Below are 23382 nucleotides of genomic sequence, written 5' to 3'. Positions count from 1 at the left end.
AGTGCTCAGAGTCAAACCTACAAACATCAGGCATAATAACAAGTTATATAAATGTATACTGTTTTACAGATTTTAGTTACAATGGTGTAACTAATATTGCTTACAGTTATTAGTTACATACTTGTAACTAATATCCAAGAAATTAGTTACATTCATGTAACTAATTTCTATAGGTTAGTAACTAAACCGTGAAAATAGTGACTAACTTATAATTAATTCATTATATTACGTAACTAATTTATATATTGATTTTTCCAATATTACCTCGTTATATGAAATAATAAGATTTTCCTCAGTCTAACTGCCCGTACGGTCCACTTACAAGAGTCATCACGACAAACCACATGGAGATACTGTGTAGTAGATGTTCTAACCTTGAACGTAAAATGATTGTTGATTGCAAACATGCTCCAATGTTTTTGCAACACAGCTTTGTTAGCATCCAATCCTCCTTTATATACCCTTATGGGAGAACGTATGTCCATCACGTTTAAGAGCGTGGAATCTGATAATGAAATTGTTGTTGCTCCTTGAGAAGACGGAGAAGTGCTCAGTTTGCCGGCGCCTGGATGGGGCTGGCTCGTTCACCGACGGGTGGAGGGGTGCTCGGTTCGTCGGCGGCTGGAGGGAACTCACTCTCACTTGTGTCAAATATGTTTCCGTCGTTGGGGATATGAGATGGTTCTCCGGCAAGAAGAGAGGACTCTTCAGCTCCCCGAAAACCACTACCTCCGGCATTCAGAGTGGAACCAACATGCGCAGAAGAAGTCTTCAATGACTCAAGCTACAAAACCAAAGACATTTTTTATGTATCCAGTTTCTCTTTCTGGATATGTAAATAACATGCCAAAGTAATGTCGGAGTCAATTACTATTGGTTTTACCGCCCCTTCTGTTTCGTATTTAACACTCAGAACCTTATGAGTGTTTTGATTTAACTTTCCCCGGAACACATGAACAAAACTTTAGTTAAATCCTCATACTTGGTCGTCGACGGTATGAGGGCTGCATACGAAACACCGGCCTAGTAATTATCATCTCTGAGCCATTGACCGCTATGCTTGACATACGTAAATATATCTCCTTTCATCACCGTTGCACAATAATAACAAGTAGAATTTGTTACACACATGTCACTAATTATTACCTGGCAGTGTGGCAAATTAGTTACATTTACGTAACTAGAAACGAAAACTAGGGGAATTAGTTATTAAAAAAAGTAACTAAACCTTCAAACAAAATATTGGTTTGTGACATATCTATAACTAAAGTCAATAACGTTAAATATGAGTTTCAAAAATGCAGGCATGTAAATCTGGGTTCCATAATATATTTTTTTCAGAATTTAAATTTTGTAGATGAAGAATCCGAGCCTTACTTTTATAGCTTTGGCAGATGCAGATCTAGGATGAAAATTTACAACAAAAAATATGGCGGTAATCTCCTGATTTGGATCTAGCCCGGTCATCGGATTAAACTAACGTGAGGTTTGAGTGGAAAAAGCTCACAAAGAACTACTGTGATGATGGTTGGAACAAGGTGACGAAAACTACTGTGATGATGGTCGGACCAAGGTAACGAAATCCTTTGGGACAGTCATGGCAGATAACAATGGTGGATGAGTAGAAGAGAGATGAAGGTGGATGAGTAGAAGAGAGATGAAGGTGAAATGAAGATGAAGATGATGGTGGGAATCGGTGGGAGAGAGGAAAAAAAAATGGGGTTGAAGAGAGAAATATTAGGTTTAGTATTAGGTGGTAGAGTTTGTAAATAGGGATTTATAACAAGATTATAGTAAGTTTTATTGCTCTCTATTTTTACTGGATTTCTCTCTCGTTTGAACATTCCTAGATGTGTAATTTTCAACAACAAAAAAAAAAAGTAATGTGTCCAAACCCTCTAATTTACTCCTACTAATGGAAAAACCCCAAAATAACATCAATTGATGATCGTTGGGAGACTAGGCCATGCACTTCAGGCCAAGCCCACGTTCCAGACCTAGCCCAACGTCTTCCCCGGATTAAGCGCGCTCCAGGATGTCCCACCTAAAATATGTTTATCGGTCGCTTGTTTTTTTTTTAGATAAGAGCATGATTTTGATTACAAGTATGATCTTCTACGTAGTATTAAACGATGTGGATTACAATATCATGATCATCTTCTCTCCACCACTATGAAACCTAGGTCATCAATTTTTTTTTATGACCCACAATTAAATGTGAGCAAAATGGGTTAAACTTTTAACTGTTTTATATGGTCAATCGTGAATTCTATAAGAAGGTTAACTAAATAATCGTTAGTTTCAATATTTTTTTTCCTGGTGATAATGATTTATCATGAAATAATCGGTTAAAATTTACCGCTCGATCAGTTTTAACCAAAATAAATGATTAAACTATAGATTAATTAACTTAAAATTAACAATTTTAGCCACAATAGAGAGAAGTTATGGACGAAGTGGCACGAAGACGGTGTGCTTCCTGGCGACCTTAAGCGAGCCCTATTTTCCAAATTTTTGACATTTTCAGACAGAAAGCTCTGTGTTAAATTTTCCCTTGTTATTTTAGCAAAATACTATATCATTATACAGAGTATGACCCGTATGCTTGTCTACAATACACGCACGTATCTTTGTAGGTCATTTGACTCATTGATGTTAAGACTTCTGTGAAATAAGATGCAAAAAAAAAAAATAATAATAATAATAAATAAATAATAAATAAAAAATAAAAAATAACCTTTACAATTATCATTTTCAGCATCAAATTTAAATCTTTCACGTCTTTTTATCAACTAAGCTCGTTTGTTGAGGATCTTTTCTTTCTATAATCTGTTATCTACGCTGAACATCATAATATCAACCTAATTTTTCAAACATAAAATAACTAGCCATATGAAGGGAAAGAAAGAACACTTCTGCATTTAACCTTCACTGTTTTGCAGACTTTTTACCGTATCTGTTTTTCTAACTTCGTCTAACATACCTATTTCATTATATTCTTCATTTTCAATATGGCAAACATTCATACATAGTTACCATGTTCAAACGCCTTGCCTATAGAAATAGTGCTAAAAGCAAAAAACCCAACTTCACACCAAAACACATCCAAAAAAATATTATGATCGCACTCACTCCATTGATGTGGGACCCTCTTCCTCGTCCACGTCATCACCGGAGCTCCCCAGGACGACAGCTGTCAGCATCAGCCTCCCCGCATCGGGGTAGTCCTTGTGAGACATCAGAATCGCCTCCACCGATGGTCCCGATTCAGCCATTCTCGGCGGCAAGACCCGGTCGAATCCTTCTCCTCCGAAGGCCTCGGCGGTGGGCCCGTAGCAACGGAGAGAGGCCCCAAAGAGGGCGGTGTGTCTGAGGTGGCGCAGGGTCTCGGCGTCGCTCCACCCCTCCGCTGCGGAGGCCCGGTGGAGCTCGGCCCAGTCGTCCTGGTCGCCCGCGTTCCTCCAGCACTCTTCCAGAAGGTTCTTGTGGGCCCGCCGGAACGTGGGACCCGTCCAAGCAAAGACTTCGAAAGGGTAGAGACAGAGCTCGGGGATTCTCGTCTCCAGGCACAACTTGATTAGCGATTCCGGGTTGAGAAGCCGGTCCGCAATCTCATCAGGGACGAGTTTGGCTATTTCTTCCTGCGATTTATGTCAAAAACCGAAAATTATGGTAAAAAAAAAATTCACGGTTGAAATTGCATTGTAACTATTTGTATCGATATCATTAACGGAATCTAATGCTCTTTTGAGTTGGAAAATTAAATAAAAAAAGTATGTACTTGTTTATAATTTTATGAACTACCAGTAGAACACAACCTTTAGGTTGTTTCATTGAACTCATGGTATTCGCCTCTTCTATTTATTGGAAGACAGGCCTCAAGTTAAATTGTTTTAACTTTTATTCAGTGTTTTTAGGTCTGAATATAATGTATTTAGTTTGTTGTATAAAACAACAAGTTACTTACCTTATTAAATATGTTTTAAATTGTTTAGGTGTTAATTTCGTTATAAAAATTAAAATGACAAATATACTACGTAGTTCAGGGATGCCCATACGCAAAGTTGCTGGTTTCGGATCTGTTAACGTACCTGCAACCTTAGTATCTTCAAGTCGGCTTCAATACGTTTCACATTTGCCTCGTCACCCTTTCCTACAGATTGAGCATTTAAAAAGTATAATACGGATTACACACTATTATAGAGATCGTTTCAAGAATTAACTCGGGGAAAGATATCACAAAGCAATTATAGACGTTCACGAAAACAATATGGAAATGCAAATTGCTCTTGTTTAAATTTATTTTTCAAGCAACACTCACGCACCCCGGAGAAATGAACGTGAAAGTATAGCAGTATATAATTATTTACAATAAGCTAATGCGTTTTAACTTACTGAAGCTAGCAAAATCACACAGCTAAAAATTCTTCAAAGCTATACTTCATATTACTGAATGGTAATTTCACCTGCTATTGCAGCAATCTTTGAGAGATTCAAGAGGCGCTTTCTATCTTGTAACTTTGGAGCCATATTTCCATATTCGGGGTTCATGGCCTCTTCTGCTTCCAGCTTCGAGCTCTCCTGTTGAGCAAGAGCCAATGAGTGAAGCGTGTCTGAAGCCGGGGAGAATTGGTGAAGAAACAGTTCGTGAAGCCACATCAGATCTTGGTGACGCTTTAGAAAACTCGATAACTCCTCTGGAAACTCTTCCCCGAGCCTAAGAAGTTTAGAAAATTGCCTACTCACATACAGTTGCTTAAGCACATAGTAACTGAATCCTCCATTGGGTCCCATGCTCTCATGCTATACATCCAAAAATAAAATATGAGACATTCATAAGCTTATACAGACAGCATTAATAACATCTCTAAATGACACCATACGATTGAAACAACCTAAGCTCGTACCATCAGATTTCTAAGCAGCTCTGAATCGTTGAGGTCGCAGCAAATTTGCCATAATGTACTGTAGCATTCATGCCGTATCGCAATCGACAATAACGTTGAAGAATACTTTTTCAGCATTTCTTTCTGCTGCTCATCAGTTTCTCCACTTAAACCCTGAAGCAACTTGACAGTTAAAATATGAATTCCCATCAACTTCAAAAGACAAGAAAAAGGGGAAGAGCGATTACCTGTTGCTCAGCTTCAACGAATTCCTTCACCTGTCGATACAGTGAATCAAGCAGTGAATCCCTTCTACTCCAATACTCATCCAATAGACCTTTGTGATCCTCTCCAAGATCAACTTTAGCTGCAATTGCACCGGCGTACATCTCAAGCAAGACTTCAGTCAGCACTTCTAGGTGGGAATATAAATCTGATTTTGCCGACATATCAAGCACAGACGCTTCTTTTAAAAGATTCAACATGAAAGAAGCAACGCTCCACGTTCCACTGCGTACCACATATTTACAGAACCAAGGTGTTATGCCCTCAGGCGGAGGATACCAAAGATGGTGTTCGTTCTTGTAATCCATTGCCCTTCGGATCAGAGTAACACATGCATCAGAAAGTTCGCAAGCCCTCTGGGTCTGAACCCCAAATGGTTGCTCTGTGGTTATGATATAGTCTAGCTGTTTGTCTAAGCAGTGAAACATTTCCTCGAGATCTGAGACTTTGCTGTAGAACACTTCTGCATTATCTCTGTCCATTAAAAGAACGGTACCACGGCGAGTTCTTTCACCAACTAATTGAATCAGATCCCAAAGTGCCCCAGAAGCTTGAATTTCTTGATTAGAGCGCAAAGAGCCAGCTCCAGCTGAGCGGTTCTGGCTGATAATGTCTTGCAATTCCCTCAGTTGAATAATTCCAGCAAGCTTTTCACCGTGTTCCAGGACAATCTGTAGTGCATGTCCTATCAACAAAAGCATAAAATAAATATCGTTAGAAATTGTTCTATTTGAGTTTTACTTTCCCATCTTCAACTTACCCTCACCTTTCTTCTTTTCCATTCTCAAAAACCAACACAAGTTATATTCCAAAGCATTACACTTTCTAGATACATAAATGAGACTGAGTAGCTAAAGATCAATCCAGTCTGGGTTTTGTTTTTTGAGAACAAACTAAAGACAACATATGTAAATTCAGGATTGACGAGAATTAGATGAGCATCCATGCAGAAAATGTGCTCTCCGCTTTAATCTCGCTCCGTAAAACTAACATTTAAATTGTTTGTATTTAATAACAAAAATAGACGTACTCTGTCTAGAGCATAGCTCTTCGTGGCATTTCGACAGAGCAAGAAACTGAAGGAAACTATGATGCTTCTGCTGCTTATCCGTGAGCTGAGATGCAACAACAGCCATTGCCAGAATTTCAGCTCCCCTGGTTGTTGTCCAGTGTTTCGCCAAGGTGTCAATGATTGATTTGCTCATCCTTGCAAATACATTTGTTTCTTCATCCCTATCAAATGCTCTAGTCTTCTGAAGCCTATCTAGTAAGCCTTCAACCTGTCCAGATAATTGAAATTCATGGAAAAGTTGACCCAACAAAGTTTCTGATTCATCATCGAGGGAACTTTGGCGGGCAGTAACACCCGTAAATCCCTTTTTTCCATCCATGGGAGCCTGTGGCTCAGAGCTTACTCTTCTAGGAACCATTTTCCCACCAAATGTGAGATTACTTCTCTCATCTTGTGGTGATCCTTCTTTTGAGCTACCCTTGCGCGATAGGCTTCTTTCAGGCGGTTCTACTCCACCAATAATAACAGCCTTCTCAGGTATTGCCCACATTCCTGCTTTCTCAGTTAGTACAATCCACGCCCCCTCTTCAAAATCATCATTAGAAGGCAGAACTGAAGCATCTAGAACTTTACCAGCGTCATAAGGTAGATCAAACTGATAAAGGCGAGTCGAACCTCTATAATAATGAGAGACTGTTGCTGTTCCATCGTTAGAGAGTATTACTGTCGAACCCGAAGGCTTGCCACCAACCCTGAGTCTCATTGAGAACAAGAAATCTTCATCCTCTACTCTTGCTTTTGGAATTATTACTTGGATCGGAGCTCTTTTCTCAAGAACTCTATCATTTCCCGTCTCTTCACCCACCCCAGATTTGTAGTGCATTGTCAGAAGCGAGTACTGTGTGTAGCTTGAACTGCTAACTCGGTCCTTACAAAATGTGGCAACCAGAATAGTTATAACTTGACCATGAATGTCTACTTGCACATCAAGTGGCCATATACGCTTCTGCCCGGCAAGATCCTTTTTAATTCCTAGATCACCATCAGTCCCGATTATTTCATGCAACCAGATCTTTGACACATTCATAACAGGAGAGAGTTCAACTGTTAAACACTGTATCTCATGATCCGTTAAAAGAAAAAACTCCCTTTTGGATTCAATGGCAGAAGGATGTGAAAAACGCCATATCAGAGACCTTGGATACCCTTTGCTTCCTGTGAATTGACCACAATCGCTGCCTTGGGAGGTTGAACTGGAAGAACTCCAATTTACTTTATGGCGTTTAATACCGGACGGACTACAAAAAAACTTCCAAAGCTCCCCGTTTGAAGTACAAGCAAGTGCAACACAGACATGCTGAGAATCAGGGATTGCAGAAGCAATTAATGAGTTGAAATTTACAGTGAAACTGCTCCTCTGCCTGTTTAGGGTTTTGGGAGATGAAATCACCCCTAGTTCATCAGAAGATGCAATACTCGTAACTGGAGTCGTTTTAGATTCAGAATAAATGTCCGGCCAGTAAACAACAGAACGTGTTTTTTTGTTGCATAATATGACAGAACCGTAGTTATGATGTTCCAACTTTTTCTTTGTTCTAGTAGAAATTCTGTCCCAATTGACAGCACAAAGCATCCAACAGTTACCATCGTTTCCCCCAACCTCTCCTTGCTCTAAAGCACTTGAAGGAACATCAAGAACAACACATTTCACTGATGCGGAAGGAGATAAGTAATTCCAAATGAAGAGTCTGCTACCGCAGATAATCCAAACTACAGATGATCCCTTTTCCACACCACCAGATACAAATGCATCACCTGCCCAAGAAACAACACAGTAAGAGAAGCCTGTCAAAACATTTTTAAGCCAACCCTAGAACCTTCAATATATCAGACCATATAGCGCACTCATTTTGTTAGATATTTGCTCGCATGTATTCAAGAAACTAAAAACAGCTTACTTATATTTATTGGGGGTCATAAAATTGTGGTAAGGGTGCTAATTTGGCTCAAGAATACAAACCTGGAACGCGCCTCTGCAGCAATTTGGTCTGCTCATCCCGAACCACCAGAGGAAATTCTCCAACATATACTGGCTTGACTGGGTCAATGTTATCTTCCTTCTCCTTCTTCTTCGCTGTTGGAATTCTAAGTACATAAAGACAGGGTAATTAATGATCTATCGATTTATATTATGAGTATTACACACTTTTCCTCTTTAAAAAGCTCTGTATATGAATACATATGCAAGAAGAAAATTATAACTTAACAGCCAAAGAGCTCCTATAGAGAAACCATCTTGAGCTAATAATTTTACATCCATGAAAACAGTATTCCAGAGAGGATATTGTGTACCAAAATTCAGATACCAAATTCATGGACATCGTTGGAAAACGTACTGAAGTTGGTTTGGTGAATTTCTTCTAATCATTCTAAAACAGACAAGTGCCGAGAACATCACTATAGCGATCAATTTTGTGAACATTTTGGTGATGATAACAAAAAGTCGGTCCAAAAATTAAATTTAAATTTCAGCTAAATGCTTTGGTTAGATCAATTATCCGAAATTCTTAAAAACAAGGATGACTAATTAGCATCAATAGATCAGATTCTATCAGATTAAATCTGATCTTCTAAGACAATGTTCTACTAATTTTAAACACACAACAATCGAACATAGCTTCAAAACAAATTCAACGTTTTAATCGAAAACATTTTAGTACTAGTAATATTATGCATCACAAAAGTCGTTCCATGAAAGAAATTCATTTTCAACTAAATTCTTCGGTTAGAACATTATTTATCCAAAGTTCTTAAAGCAACGCCGACTAATTAGCACCGTTCTAACAGATTCTATCAGATGAAACCTGATCCTCCGACACAAAGTTCTACTAATTTCAGACACAGACACACACAACAATCGAAAATAGCTTCAAAGCAAAATCAACATTTCAATGGAAAACAGCATGCATCACAAAAGTTGTTCCATGACAGAAATTTATTCAAACTAAATGCTTTGTTTAGGTTATTCTATATCCGAAGTCTTTAAACATCAATGATTAATTAGCATCGTTGAATCAGATTCTATCAGATGAAACCCGATCTTCCAATACAAAGTTCACACACAAGCAAAAATCGAACCTAACTTCAAAACGAAATTAACATTGTAATCGGAAACACTACACGAATTTGATTCGGGATCGTCGGTGTTCGTTACCTGGCCAGGACGGAGAGGCGAGGAGCCCAAGTAGCAGGGGTTCCGGTGTCCGGACGGTTGGGGACGAGATTGTCGGCGCTGGAACGGCGATTCTCGACGAGAGGAGTCGCCGGAGATCCGACGGCGCTTGGCCTCTTGGTTCCCGGCGAGAACATTGGTAAGAGATTGGGATTCAAAAATGGAGGGAAATTTGTTTGGTGGATTTTGAAGGGTTTAGGGCTTATATTTTAAGACGGGTAAATTGTGTTCTCTACAGGCTCAAGTGTAAGAAGTCTTGAAGGTATTATCCGGTGGAGTGTACGATTACATAATGTAGCTACATCAACTTTTCAGGCTAAATATGGAGTGGACTATTGGCTACTAGTTAAGATTTGGTTAATTTTAGTTTTATTTTTATGATTGTGTTACTTTAGTCATTAGCTTTTTATACGGCAAAACCGTGAACCAGACTGGACCACCGATTTTTAAACCATTGATTTGATTTAAACGATTTTTTGTCTAATTTGATCCAGTTTAGTAGTTTGGACCGATTTAAAATAATCCGATCCAATTTGAAAATTTTGGACTGCGATTTAAATCGGATCGAACCGATTTTTGTTCTGTATTATTTTTTTAGTTTTCAAATAATTCTAACACATTTGAATGATCTAATATGAGTTGAACATCTTAATTAATATATATTTACATTAATATTTAAAAAAAATTATTCTTTTTACTATTTTCTAATTAAATTTGTACAAAAATTTTTTTAAAAAAATACTTAAAGCAGTCAAAATCGAACTAGACCGTTCAAAATGATTTGGTCCAATTTAATTTATTTTTAAATGATCCGACCCGATATAAAAAATTCAATCGGTTTGGAGGCCGATTTAAAATTGATTGAATCGTGCACACTTTACTCTGTCTCTAATCTATTAATATGGTAGGCATTGAAGCATAATAACTATGTTAAATTTGACCAATAGTAAACTTGTTATACTCTATTAAGAATTAAAAACTAGTCAACGAACACATTAATTATAGGTGGTGTGATGTTTTTTTTTTTAAGAAAAAACTAAGTGTGATATATTTTTACTCTTAATAATACATCCGAAATAAAAAAAATTATTTATAATAAATAATAAAAATAGATAATAATTCAAATAAGAGAGAACCGGTCAACTTTAATAACAAACTATGGAGAGTGATTAGTGGAATTTATTGACAACAAAATAGAAATGATTGTATAAAATAAAAGGCTTGTAAGTAAATAGATATCAACAAACAATCATTAAATTTTGAAATTTGATATGGTAAATTAGTGGGACTTGAACTGTTTTAAGTAGTTCTCATTTTCTTCTCCACTGATTCCATTCTAGTTCGTTTTGAGGCATAGTAATCCACGTTCATTGTTTGTATGAAAACAGTCCTTGTCGTTTTTTTTTTAACTGAAAAAAAAAAAAAAAAAAAAAAAAAAAAAAAAAAAAAAAAAAAAAAAAACTACATTAGATTCTGTGAGAATGACACGTGCTCAGGGTTCACAACTTGGCTTACCATAGGTCGGACCATAGACCTATTCCTATCTGTATGATTCTCGGGGGACCAACCACGACATCATCTAAGAAGAAGAGAAGACGGTTCCATTTAAAGGAGAAGTGGACTCACCGTAGATAGATCAAGATGGCGTGAAGAGATGACTTACATGGATCGAGCAATGCTAGAATCAACATTTTGAATGCCAAACTTGAGAAGCTTTTGTCTGCCGAGGAGCTACATTAGAAACAACGATCCGGCGCTAAATGGCTTGCACACGGAGATAAAAAAAAATACTAAAATTTATCCTTGCGCAAGTCAATAGCCGACGTCAGACAGATACAATTTATGAGATAGTGGATGACACGGGATAGAATTTTAACATTGCTTATCGAGATATTTGAGGCGTTAAGGAGGTTTTTTTTTAGGTCTTTTGGAAAGCTCAATCGGACGTGGTAGGTGCAGCGTGACTGAAGCTTGCTTGGACGTGCTTAATAGGGAGGTGAGTGTTGTTGAGTGGAATAAAACTCTTGTATCTCTTATCCCAAAACTAGAAGGCGCACATCGTCACTCATGCTTGGGTATCAAAATAAAAAAATTTATTATCATTTTTTTTTTCAGATTTAGGGTTTCAAAAACTCAAAATTCTCTTGGCCACCGATCCCTTAGGTGCCAAACTCTACCCTTGCTCTAACCGGAGTGAGGTTAGGGTCTTGGAGGAGGGGATTTGGTTATCTTTATTTCTATTTTCTTTTAGTTTTTTTTCTAAACACTCTTGGGTCAGAGCTATCCCACCTCCGTCGAAAGATTTGTGTATTCCGACATCTTTCTCTTAGACGATCGATGTTTTTCTTTATGTTTGTGGATGTTCTCTTGGTGGAGCAGTAGAGTTCGGTGTTTCCCCAGCCATGGGTGAACTTCAGTAGTCCCTCAGATACGGCCATCCCCATCTCTAACGTGTCACCGCGTGGCCATAAATATTTGATGCTCATCGATGAAGCTCTCCGACAAAGCTCGTACTCACTCATGGCTTTGAACTCGTTAGGCCTTATTTTTTAAGATCGATGCCCCCCTGTCGTTCTCGGTCCCATAACTATCTCTAGTGAGGTCATTGTATGTATAATTTGAGCGGCACCTTTCTCTCCCGAACCCCGACTTTGGATCAGCGATACTGATTGGGATTAAGGGTGGCATATGGGTTTTTGTTGGTGAGTAGTTGGTGTGTAAATCTGACCCGGGAACTCTTAGTTGATTATCAGAATTCTTAGTTGTTTTTGCATCATGTTTATTTTAATATTTGCCGATGATAGCCTAGTTTTCTTCATATTTAGTGAGGTGGAATGGAAGGGTGAGGCTTACTTGGGTGTATATGGGAAACTCTAAGGCATCAGGTCAACTTGTAAACTTCGACAAATTTGAGATCTTCTTATCTCCAAACACCTTCGTCATTTCCGCTGCCCATGTTATGTACCTATTGTTAATGCCTCATTTTCCACCGCCGAAAAATGACCACCCCAAAAGAAAAAAGGCTAGAAGTATGTCCTTGGAGCAAAACCAAGGCAGCCACCCGATCACACGGGAACTTCCTAGTCGTGCCTCACATGCGCATGTACACGCGCAAGTCGCTAGCACGCCTTGACCCAAGCATGATAAGCCTCCTCGGGCCACTCTAAAGCCTTTACCCTAGCCTGAGGGGTCTCTCCCAAGCCTTGCTTCATCATGTGCGCACTACAACAACCACCACGCATAGAAATTCACCGTAACTTGCGCGCTAGTCGCTCACCCAAGAAACTAGCACACCTTGGCTCGTCTTGCCTTCATTGTGCCCTTGCCACGCCTTGGCTCACCTTACCCTCGTCGTGCCATTGACATGGCTTAGCTCGCCTTCCCCTCATCATGCCCATGCCACACCTTGACTCTTCGTGCACTTCCCACGCACTTGACTCACCATGGAAAAGGCTTGACCACCTTGGCTCAAGCTCAACACGCCTCAACCAAGCTAACCAACTCCTGACCACAACCCGACAACTCACCCATGCCTCAAGAAGCCTTCACCGAACCTGCCTAGCCCTATGGCGAATAACACCATGTCATAAGAGTTGTACAGCTATTTTCTTGGCTGTACGGCCAAAACCTCCATGTCATAAGGGTGTACGGCAAAAACCTCAATCACACAAGGCTATACGGCCATTTCTCGACCTTGCGGCCAACATCCTTTTCCACAAAAGGCCATACGGCCATTCTCCTAATCGTACGGCCAAAACACCTTGCCACAAAGGCCGTACAGCCAAGATCCCATGTCAAAATTACCTTACGGCCATTCTCTATACTGTACGACCAAACCATTACACCAAAAATGACCGTACGGCCAAACCCTCCAAGCAAAAGTGTTATACGATCAAAGCCTCAAACCAAAATGGCCGTACGGCCAATTCCAAGACTGTACGGCCAAGCCCCTTGCCAAAACCAGTCGTACGGCCATCCCACCTCATCATAACCTTCCTTAACCCCCTTTTTCACATGTACAAACCCTTCCACCTCACTAATTCAACCCAAAATTTATCCTAAAGTCACCTTCATATCTCTTTCCTAACCAAAAGGGAAATTTCAAAACACATTCCTCACCCTAATACCTTGAAACTCCTATAAAAATTCCATATTTCCCCACAAGAAAGAGGTGCCAAAATCATCCTATAGAAACTCTACACAAATTCATACCTCACTATTCTCTCTCAACCTTAAATACCATTCTAAAAAAAGATCCTTGAAATGACATCAAAACTACCACCATTCTCTCAACATTCTCTCTTACACCATCCTCTTCTAGTACATCCTCCCCATAATCACCACCACCCTCTCCATTTTCACACGCTCATATGACCTCTCCCACACGAGTTTGACCAACATTCATTTTGCACCTCTCTCTCATCACACTACCACACATAGAGAAGCATCTTGCTTACTTTCTCTCTAGAATTGGAGGAAGATCACTCTCACACTCACATTCTCTATCTTTTCTTTCTTTTACATAGGCTCGATGCCATAAAAATGTTCTCTCATTATGACTACGAGCTTGTGAAAACTAATTCCCTTGTTCTTCATCTACTAGAGAGATACATTCAATATTTCCTTTGTCTAATCCTCTTGACCTAGGAAAGAAGGAGCCAAAACTCCACCCCTCAAAGACCCGTTGCCAAAGAAGATGGTCTTATTCCGAAGTCCCTCAGAAATCATGACCTTTATCAAGCATTCATTGCTTAATAGTCGTAATTTCCTTGCGACCTAGGAATCGACCCCTAAAACCACCTGAATATTCATCAACGAAGAGGACGGTTCCATTCCAAAGTCCCTTGGAACCACGACCCTTACCAAGCGCATGCTTGATAGTCGTAGTTTCTTGTGACTTAGGAATTGATCTTTTTCCCCGCGGTTGACCATTCCGAAAGGATCTTAGGACTTGACGGAATTATCGGGCCTTGACCGATAGAGACATTTCCTTTGAGATCAAAGGAAAGACGGCCATCCATCCATCTCACGGTGCATGCACTCTAGTCTTTTTGCGGCGCGTGTGTCGCCGATGTGATGCAAAAAACTGCATCAACATCTATTACAAGGACTTCTCGGCATTCCCATTTCTACTAGCATTGAGTTGTAACTTGGGCTACATACCTTTAATCTTTGGGCAAAGCAAATCCAATTATGCTTACTCCGATCTCGAGTCATAAAAAAGATCTACAGATAGGGTTCGAGGTGCTTTTTGGCCAGTGGAAAGAAACTCTTATCAATACGGTAATTTAATCGATGCCGACATTGTTGGCATTGGTGCCCACAAGAAGAGTGATAGTTTATGCTTATATGCATTTGATGTAATAAAGTCTCACGAAGACTCTTGCTCGTAACTGCTGAATAATTAATAAAGAGTTGAAACTTTCATTCATTCTTCCTTGTTTGTTTGAAGCTTTATGATAAACCTTAGTCTTTAGTCCTTAAACAAACCTAAAAACAGATGAAGAGTCAAATATAGATTTGCATGAACAAATTCTTCATGGTTTGCTTAAAATAGTATATTCACAATCTAAGGATCAAAGGGCTATTGATCCCAGTATGATTGTTAAGAGAACCTATGATGACTTGTTATGAGACATAGAGAGTTGGAGACTCTATAGTTCTTCTAGGTATCTTCTGAAGGTACTGAATTGATCAGTGCACTTCTAGAGACAGAATAAGAACAAACCATTTAACCTCTTATGTCTCAAAGTCACTACGTATGAATTGCATCATGCTTACCTCAATCCTAAAGTGAGACATGTCATTTCATAGCTTACGTATTCTCATTTGAGAAAGTCAGAGTTCGGATTCACTATGTGATTCTGAATAGGACCTATTGGTGAAGTACTAAGTTATGAAGATGTCATGAACAATTTTGTGAAGATCTCATAGATATGGAATTCATGTACAAGATTGGTGAAATGCAATATATATCACCTCATGCTTTGTTCCTTGGAATGTGAATAAATGAACTGGTCAGTGTCCAAATTGAGTCATGACTCTTTTGGATGAATCAATGTGACTTGTTAGCTCATCGTCAATACATTATTTCTAACTTATTCACAAGTGACAAATGAGTTGAGGAAATAACAACTAGAAGGGTAAAATGGTAATTTTATAAATCTCATATAGTTGATGATATTCATGAAGAATAAACAAAGATAATATTCAATGGATCCACTCATCACAATTAAGTAGAATTTTGAGTAGAAAATATATTCATTTGAACCGAGAGATTTTCAGTGTCAACTATTTAGTGGAGTCAGTTGACATTAAGCTAGAACTTTGAATTTTTTTTGAACTTTTGTGTCCAAGCATTCTAGCTCAAGCTTTGTTCATTTTGGATCCATGAGGTCACTACCAAGTGTCATTATAGTAGGATTTATTAAACTAGTAGCTAAGTCAAAACAAGTTCAAGTGTTGAACTAGACAAATTTTACGAAAATTGTCTAAAGGGTAATTTTGTCCATAAGGACATAAGATGGTATAAATGTCAAAATAAGATTTTGGACATTGTCATATGATGACAATGTAAATGGATCCACACGGCCAACATTGGTATTTGGGCCTTGAGGATTGAATTTCATTTTATGGAATTTTATGTGAAAATTCTACATGGGCTTTTTTCTTGTATTGTCATGAACAAATAAAGAAATATCTAGAAGCATGTTCTAGAAGCAATTTTCGTGGCCTCCATCAAAAGAGAGGAAATTATTTTGTGCATTGATGTATGAAGATACTTGCCAAAAAGGAAAAGACGAAACAAATTTATAGCATCAATGCTATGATGTTGGACGGCCAACTAGAGGAAAAAGATGACAATGTAAATGGATCCACACGGCCAACATTGGTATTTGGGCCTTGATGATTGAATTTCATTTTATGGAATTTTATGTGAAAATTCTACATGAGCTTTTTTCTTGTATTGTCATGAACAAATAAAGAAATATCTAGAAGCAAGTTCTAGAAGCAATTTTCGTGGCCTCCATCAAAAGAGAGAGAAAATTATTTTGTGCATTGATGTATGAAGATACTTGCCAAAAAGGAAAAGACGAAACAAATTTATAGCATCAATGCTATGATGTTGGACGGCCAACTAGAGGAAAAAGGGAAACAAATTTCCAACCTTGGTATAATTATGATAGGAATGGGAAATAAAGATTGTGCTCATGAATATGTCATATTTCAATAGGAAAGATGAAACTACCTCTTCAATGCAATCAATTCTCCTATAAATACCATACCTCATTCACAATGTTGAAATAAGTTTTTGAGATTGAGAGTTTCTCTCTCTAGACTTGGCCGACCCCCCTATCTCTCTCTCTCTCTCTCTCTCTCTCTCTCTCTCTCTCTCTCTCTCTCTCTCTCTCTCTCTCTCTTCTTGCTCTTTTGTTTTGGCACCTAGGTCCTCATTAGACCTAGCGTTTTGTATTAGCTCTTTGGCTCTAAGACTAGTTCTTGAGTCATTGTGTCTAATAGTGCCCACACACTAAATCCTTTTTAAACTCGAAGACTCTAGTGGTAGAAACTATCGTGGTTACTCGGATTCAAGAAGACGCGAAGGAGACAAGCTAAGTGGAGAGATGAGCGATTCAACCTTTCCAAAGGCTTTTCAACGCTCAAGCTTCTAACGAGGTAGGTACCGAGTGAAAACTCTTTATAGTTGTTCATTTTAAATTATATGTTCATGCACTTTGTCTACGTAGTAAAATCGTTTCACATGTTTTACAGAATTTTTATATTCGGCCGCTTGCTAGAAGCGATAAATTATTATTAATCCTAGATCTATTCCAATAGACATACACTATGAGAAATTTCAAAGTATAGATAGGTATTTGTGAAGCAATCGACTGCGTTTACATTGATTTTTGGTGGGGTTCAAAACAAGGAAAGAATAAGACTCATTGGGCTACATGGGAAAAGCTGTGTAAAACTAAAATTAACGAGGGTCTTGGATTCTAGAGCATAAGACACTTTAATCAAGCTCTTCTCGCTAAACAAGTGCGGCACCTTGAAAGGGCTCAAAACTCACTTGCAGTTTGAGTTATTTTTGGAAAGTGTTATTTTTTTAATGTGACATTGAAACTCGGCAGCGTACGTATGGAAAATATTGATGTGGGGAAAGGAGATTATTGACAAAGGATGTTGGTGGCGGGCTGGCCCTAGAATCAACATCTCCGTCTGTAGAAATCGTTGGGTACCATCTCCGACAAGCTTCAAGATTCAATTTCTGATGAAATTACATCCGGATTATAAGGTTGGTGAACTTCTTTTGGATTCCGAAGAGTGAGATTCAACCGAAGTTAGAAAGAAACATCTTCCTTCTTTATGGCATTACGCCGAGCAAGGGACTAACTCTGTAAAAAAACGGGATAGTAGCCTGGTATATTATCGTTGCGTCTGCGAAATCTTCCTTGAAAAAAATGACTAATCGCTGGCCCAAAATGTGGAGTTTGAAGATCACCCAAAAATTTTTTTAAAAAAAAAGTTATGGTGGGCCTGCTCAAATCGAATCCGACTTGAGGGAACTTGCAACGACATCATCGACCTATTTCTCCATTCTTTTTTGTAGCCACAACCGAGAATCTTCAGCGCACGCCCTTTTGTTATGCCCGTTGTTTCAAGAAGTTTGGCGAAACTCTCTGTTTTACATGATCCTGAATCACAATCAGAATCACGAGCTGTGGGACAACCACATAGCGTTTGAGATATCTCTCTTTTCTAAGAATCTCTGGTTACTTGTTATCATGCTCTACGAGATATATATATAGTGAAAATCATCAAATAGCAATGATGTTCATTCTATTCATAACGGGTTCCATTCGTTCCCAATGCAGAAATAAGCCTCTTTCTACTGAGTATGATTCCCAGCTCATGTAGCTAAAGGTTTATTCCAGATCCAGGTGAAAATTCCATGCCAGGAGAAACAGATAGTGTAAGGTCTTTATTCCTTGTTAAATTGTATATATATATATATATATATATATATATATATATATATATATATATGTCGAAATAAACTTCATTCACGAAAGCATGAGCCCATAAATTAAGAATTTGTTTGATAAAATGGTTGTGCTTTATGAAGATTATCGCCGTTTTTATGATATGCTACCCCCAGCCGCCAGAACCAAATGATCCGTCAACTTGAACTTTGCCAAGGCAATGAACGTGGAATCTTAATGTCGATGCCACATATGGAGCTGGTCGTGTGAGCTACGGGATAAGGGATGTATTCATGACTTCTCTGTTAGCTTCAAGATGGGTTTTTACTGGTCTCTTACGCATGTATTCTGAGTTTTTGCAGCTTAACTTATTGTAGTTCAAGGTGGGATTCTTCTTGCACGCACGTTTGACTTCACGCCGTGTGAGATCGAGTATTACTCTAAGGAAGTGGTTTATCTCTTGAATACACTTCTCATCATCTTGGAAAGAGAGACACCTAGTGAAAGATATTTTAGATTTAAATTTGTTTAATTGTTTCTCATTTTCTTTAGCTGAAAATATTGTTGCTCATTCTGAAGCTTCTTTGGATTTTAATTCCCTATTTGCGCAACTTGGGTTGATAACTCTCGTGCTTGTATTGCAGAACATATGTTAGCCGATTTAGCTCTTATTCCTTAAGTGTAATAAAGTTGATTTTCCTAAAAATAAAGGTGCATTGAAAGTAATAAATCAAGTTCAAAATCAATCATCCGTAGAATTAAAAGGAACTATGATGAAATATAGCAATGAAGACGGGAGGATAAGGGAAAAATAAACTGCCAAAAATATGTGTACATTATTTTTTTTTAATAAACGTGGACGGTACCACGGTAAGAATATTATTAAAACCCTCACTTAGTGGCGGAGGAAAATCGTGGTTACAACACAGCTCTTTGGTCGCTTAAAACCTCTTGCATAGCACAAGGTGGGACAATCCCCAACCACTGCACCACCGAGTTCACATGAGTAGCAAAGCGAGCCAAGTTATGGGCAAAGACATTACAAGAACGGGGAATAAAAGCGATCTTAAAATCAAGAAAAGACATACTACGAACCTTTATTTCACTCAATATCGTACTCAACTCCGTCGTGGGGCAGCTCCCACTCTCTAAAGCACGAACAACTTCAAGGCAATCGGATTGGACGACCACGTTCAACAACCCACGCTCCACGGCCATAGCTAAACCGTGGAGCACGGCGGAGGCTTCCGCGAGAACGGGAGAGAAGCGGAAATGTTTACACGAGATAGCCGAGGAGATGACAAAACCTCGATGATCCCGGAGAACACAACCGGTTCCAAAGAGCCCACGCGTAGCATCCACTGCCGCGTCCACGCTAATAGCAGTAGTGCCCAAGGCTGGGGGGTCCATGACGGAGGAGTAGTGACGCCGGACTTGGCCACGGGGCAAGCATTGGCCGAGCGGGAGGTATCAAAGAAGTCTCCGGACCATTCTACAAGTTTCACCGGGGTCCATTTAGACTTACCGACGCTCACCTAGTTTCTATGATTCCAAATCTCTCAAACCAAGACAATAAAAAAAATTCGAAATTACGTACCTCGACCGTGTTCATGGCATTGATGAAGATACTAGTCGCATCAAACTCCCCGATGTTCTTGACGAGATCCCCAAAACCCGCAGCCTTCCAAATCTTCTGGACCCACCGGCAGCCCCACAAAGCATGAGTAATAGTTTCCAGCCCCTTAGAACACAAGGGGCAGCGGTTGTCGTCAATGATCTTCCGGTGAGCAAGCTTGGTCTTAACCGGGATCCATCCTTTGCAAACCCCCCACACAAAAATTTTAATTTTAGGAGGCAAAACGAGTTTCCAAAGTGATTTCCACCAAGCGGCGGCGCTCGAGGGATCCAAAGGACTAGCCACGGCCAACGTAGACATCGCAACCCAATAACCGCTTCTCACCGTATATTCACCGTCTTTGGAGTGATGCCACCGGAGAACATCGGGGCTGGTCGGGATAGCAAGAATCTCAGACGAATCGGACTCACCAAACATAGCTCGGACCAAGGCTTCATTCCAGCTTCCATCGTAGTTCATGAGTTCCAACACTCTCATATCCTCCGGGACAAACGGGGTATCAATAGTGGAAAAGGTAGGGGGCTTAGGAATCCATCTATCTTTGGCAACAAGGATCGACTCACCATCCCCAACCCGCCATCTCGATCCCCGCCTCAATAATCTTCTTCCCCCAACACAAGCTACGCCACAAGAAGGACCCAGTCGAGGTGCACGTAGCCCCAAGGAGGTCACCATTCGGATAATAGCTTTCACGGAGGACGCGTTCCACGAGGCAGCCAGGTCGCCGTAGGAGTCTCCATATGTTTTTCGCAACAAGAGCTTGATTGAACCTTTCAAGATCCCGGAAGCCAAGCCCACCGCCCTCTTTACTCCTCGTCAACTCTTCCCACTTGCACCAATGAATCTTATTACCTTCCCCGGAGTTGCCCCACCAGAATCTCGACACTGCTTTGTGGATGTCGTCCACGAGAGACTTAGGGAGGTGAAAACAGCTCGCGACGTAGGACGGGATAGCTTGGAGAACCGATTTGATAAGGACTTCCCAGCCGGCTTGTGAGAACCAAAGGCCTCTCCACGAATTGATCTTCTTCCACACCCTCTCTCTAACATAAGCAAAAACTTCGCATTTCCTCCTTCCGGTAAAAGAGGGCAGCCCAAGGTAATGTTGGAGGCCCAAGGTAATGTTGGAGGCACGAAGCCCCCGTTGGGGGGAAACACGGCCAATGACCTTCCCGTTCATGTTAAAGGAGAAGCTCACCGATGAAATGCAATGCATGATCAAATCCACCTCGAACCCAAGCTTAAGCATTACGGCCTCAAGAAAAGTCCACTAAACTCGGTCGTACGCTTTAGCCATGTCGATCTTGAGAGCTTCCATCTTTCCTTTCCCGAACTGCCCACGTCTCATAGTATGTATGCCTTCAAATCACACCATCACGTTGTCGAAGATATGGCGGCCCCCCATGAAAGCCCCCTGATTCTACGCAATGATCTCGCCCATAAAAGCCTTTAACCTCATCACAAGACACTTCGATACCATTTTATAAATAACATTGCAAAGACTAATAGGTCAAAAATCGCTAACCTTTTCCGCCTTGTCCACCTTTGGAATCAAAGTCACTACTGTGTCGTTGATCTCCGCAACTCCCTTCTTGTCGTTGAGGATGCCCAAGCACACCGAGGTGACTAAATCCCCGACCACCTCCCAATTTTTTTGGAAAAAGATAGCCGGAAACCCGTCCTTCTCCGGCGCCTTGAACGGGCCCATCGAGAAAAGGGCCATCTTCACATCATCACCATCAAAAGGCCGGAGAAGTTCTTTATTCATAGCCGATGTGACTTTCGGAGCAATCCCCTCCAATGCCTCTTCAATGATTTCCGGGCTCGGTGACGAGGAAGTGAAAATCTCCCCAAAGTAGGAAGACACCACCTCCTCAACACCCAAATCACCTTCTCTCCATACTCCGGAAGCATCAAAGAGGCCTCGAATGCCATTGCGTTTACGTCTCGCCGAGGCCTTACGATGGAATAAAGATGTATTTTTATCACCACATTGCATCCAAGACATCCGGCTCCTTTGTCTCCAAAACCTCTCGTCCTTCTCAAGCAACGCATCAAGTTGGCGTTGTTCCCGAGCCAAGTCTCCCCGGGCAGCTCCGCCTCTCTCTTCCCCAACCATCCGAACCACCAATTTTTGCTTGGCGATGCGAGTTTTCACCTCCCTTCTTCTCCCATAGCTCCATTTACCAAGGCTATAGCTACACCGGTCGAGGGAGCTAAGGAGACTAGGAAGGGCAGCCTCCGAACCCCTCCCCCCACAAGACTCACGAATCCGCACGGCACACTCATCTTCATCACATCACGCCTTTTCAAGAAAGAATCTTCTAGGATGCAACGGTCTCGAAGTCTTCACACTACTAGTAGACAAGAAAAGTGGTCTATGATCCGAGTTCCAATACTCAAGGTGATGAACCTTGGTATCGGGGAACATAGCCTCCCAAGTCGGGGTCGCAAGACACCGATCGAGCCTTTCTTGGATACTAGTAGGGGAAGAGTTGTGTCTCCAAGTAAACTCCGCACCTACAAAGCCGAGATCCGAGAGTTCACAATCCTCCAAAAGATGGCGGAAAGATTCAAGACAATGAGGCTCTCGAGTCCTTCCATCACTAAGCTCCTTGTTGTCAAGCACCTCGTTGAGATCTCCTCCCACAAGCCATAGTTCGCGAGCTGACCTCATAACCCGTCGGATTAGGTCCCAAGAGTGCTTCATTTCCGCAGCCACCGGGTTGCCGTAGAGACCCATAAATCTCCATTCCGCACCATCATTGTCGGTCACCAAACCCTCCACATGAAAGCGAGAAAAAGACCTGAGGGCAAACTGCACCGGTTGGTTCCAAAGAAGCATAAGTACTCTACTTCTCCCCACACTATCCACCGCAAAACAATTATCAAACTTCATAAACACCCGGACTCTCTCAGCCGTCCTGCTCTTGAGCTTAGTTTCCGATAAAAATATCATATCGGGCTTATGCTCAAGAGAGTGCGACTGAAGAGTCCTTTTTGTCCGGGGGTTGCCCAACCCCTGGACGTTCCAAACGAGGAGATTCATTGGGCTCGACGGCCCTCATCACCGTGGGGCGCCGCTTCGGGAAGTAGGGTGTCCGCTGCCAAATCCGAATTTTCGGAAAAGTCAGTGACGAGGAAGGGGGTCGGGGCTGGAGAAGAATGCTCCTGGACCTGCCTCGAAGAGGTCACAGGAGCCACCATGATATATTTCTAAGTGTCATCGGAATTAGATCCATCCCCGAGCCTCGCAACTTTTTTGGACTCCCCTACCGTCTGGGTCTTTGGACTCGTCACCGGATTGCCGTTGACGGTAGCTCCCACCGAGCCGTCCTCCTCTC

The 23382-nt window shown here is 40.6% G+C and overlaps 2 protein-coding genes across 3 annotated transcripts; both read right to left on the bottom strand.

Annotated features, from left to right (window-relative positions):
* Positions 1-2856: 2856 nt before the first annotated feature.
* On the bottom strand, positions 2857-9730 carry LOC149407711 (nuclear pore complex protein NUP133-like). Of its 2 annotated transcripts, none has more exons than XM_089615096.1 (8): positions 9398-9730; positions 8204-8328; positions 6202-7998; positions 5135-5856; positions 4908-5069; positions 4467-4803; positions 4092-4153; positions 2857-3641 (listed from the first exon to the last, which is right to left on the bottom strand). In XM_089615096.1, the coding sequence occupies exons 1-8, from the start codon at positions 9550-9552 to the stop codon at positions 3129-3131; spliced, it is 3873 nt and encodes a 1290-aa protein (XP_089471222.1). In that variant the 5' UTR covers positions 9553-9730; the 3' UTR covers positions 2857-3128. The 2 variants fall into 2 exon arrangements, with proteins under 2 accessions (XP_089471222.1, XP_089471230.1); XM_089615104.1 differs by having other exon boundaries at positions 4908-5060.
* A 12607-nt stretch (positions 9731-22337) lies between these two features.
* Positions 22338-23087, bottom strand: LOC149407710 (uncharacterized). Its single transcript, XM_089621533.1, has one exon. It carries the CDS (start codon positions 23085-23087, stop codon positions 22338-22340), a length of 750 nt encoding a protein of 249 aa, XP_089477659.1.
* Between the last annotated feature and the right edge of the window lie 295 nt (positions 23088-23382).

Source organism: Urtica dioica, chromosome 1 (genome assembly GCF_054948205.1).
Source record: "Urtica dioica subsp. dioica isolate 48M chromosome 1, U.dioica_male_clone48M_v1_H2, whole genome shotgun sequence".
In the NCBI taxonomy this organism is placed as follows: domain Eukaryota; kingdom Viridiplantae; phylum Streptophyta; class Magnoliopsida; order Rosales; family Urticaceae; genus Urtica; species Urtica dioica.
The sequence above is the reverse complement of the archived record's forward strand: the minus strand, read 5'-3'. Positions and strand labels throughout refer to the sequence as shown.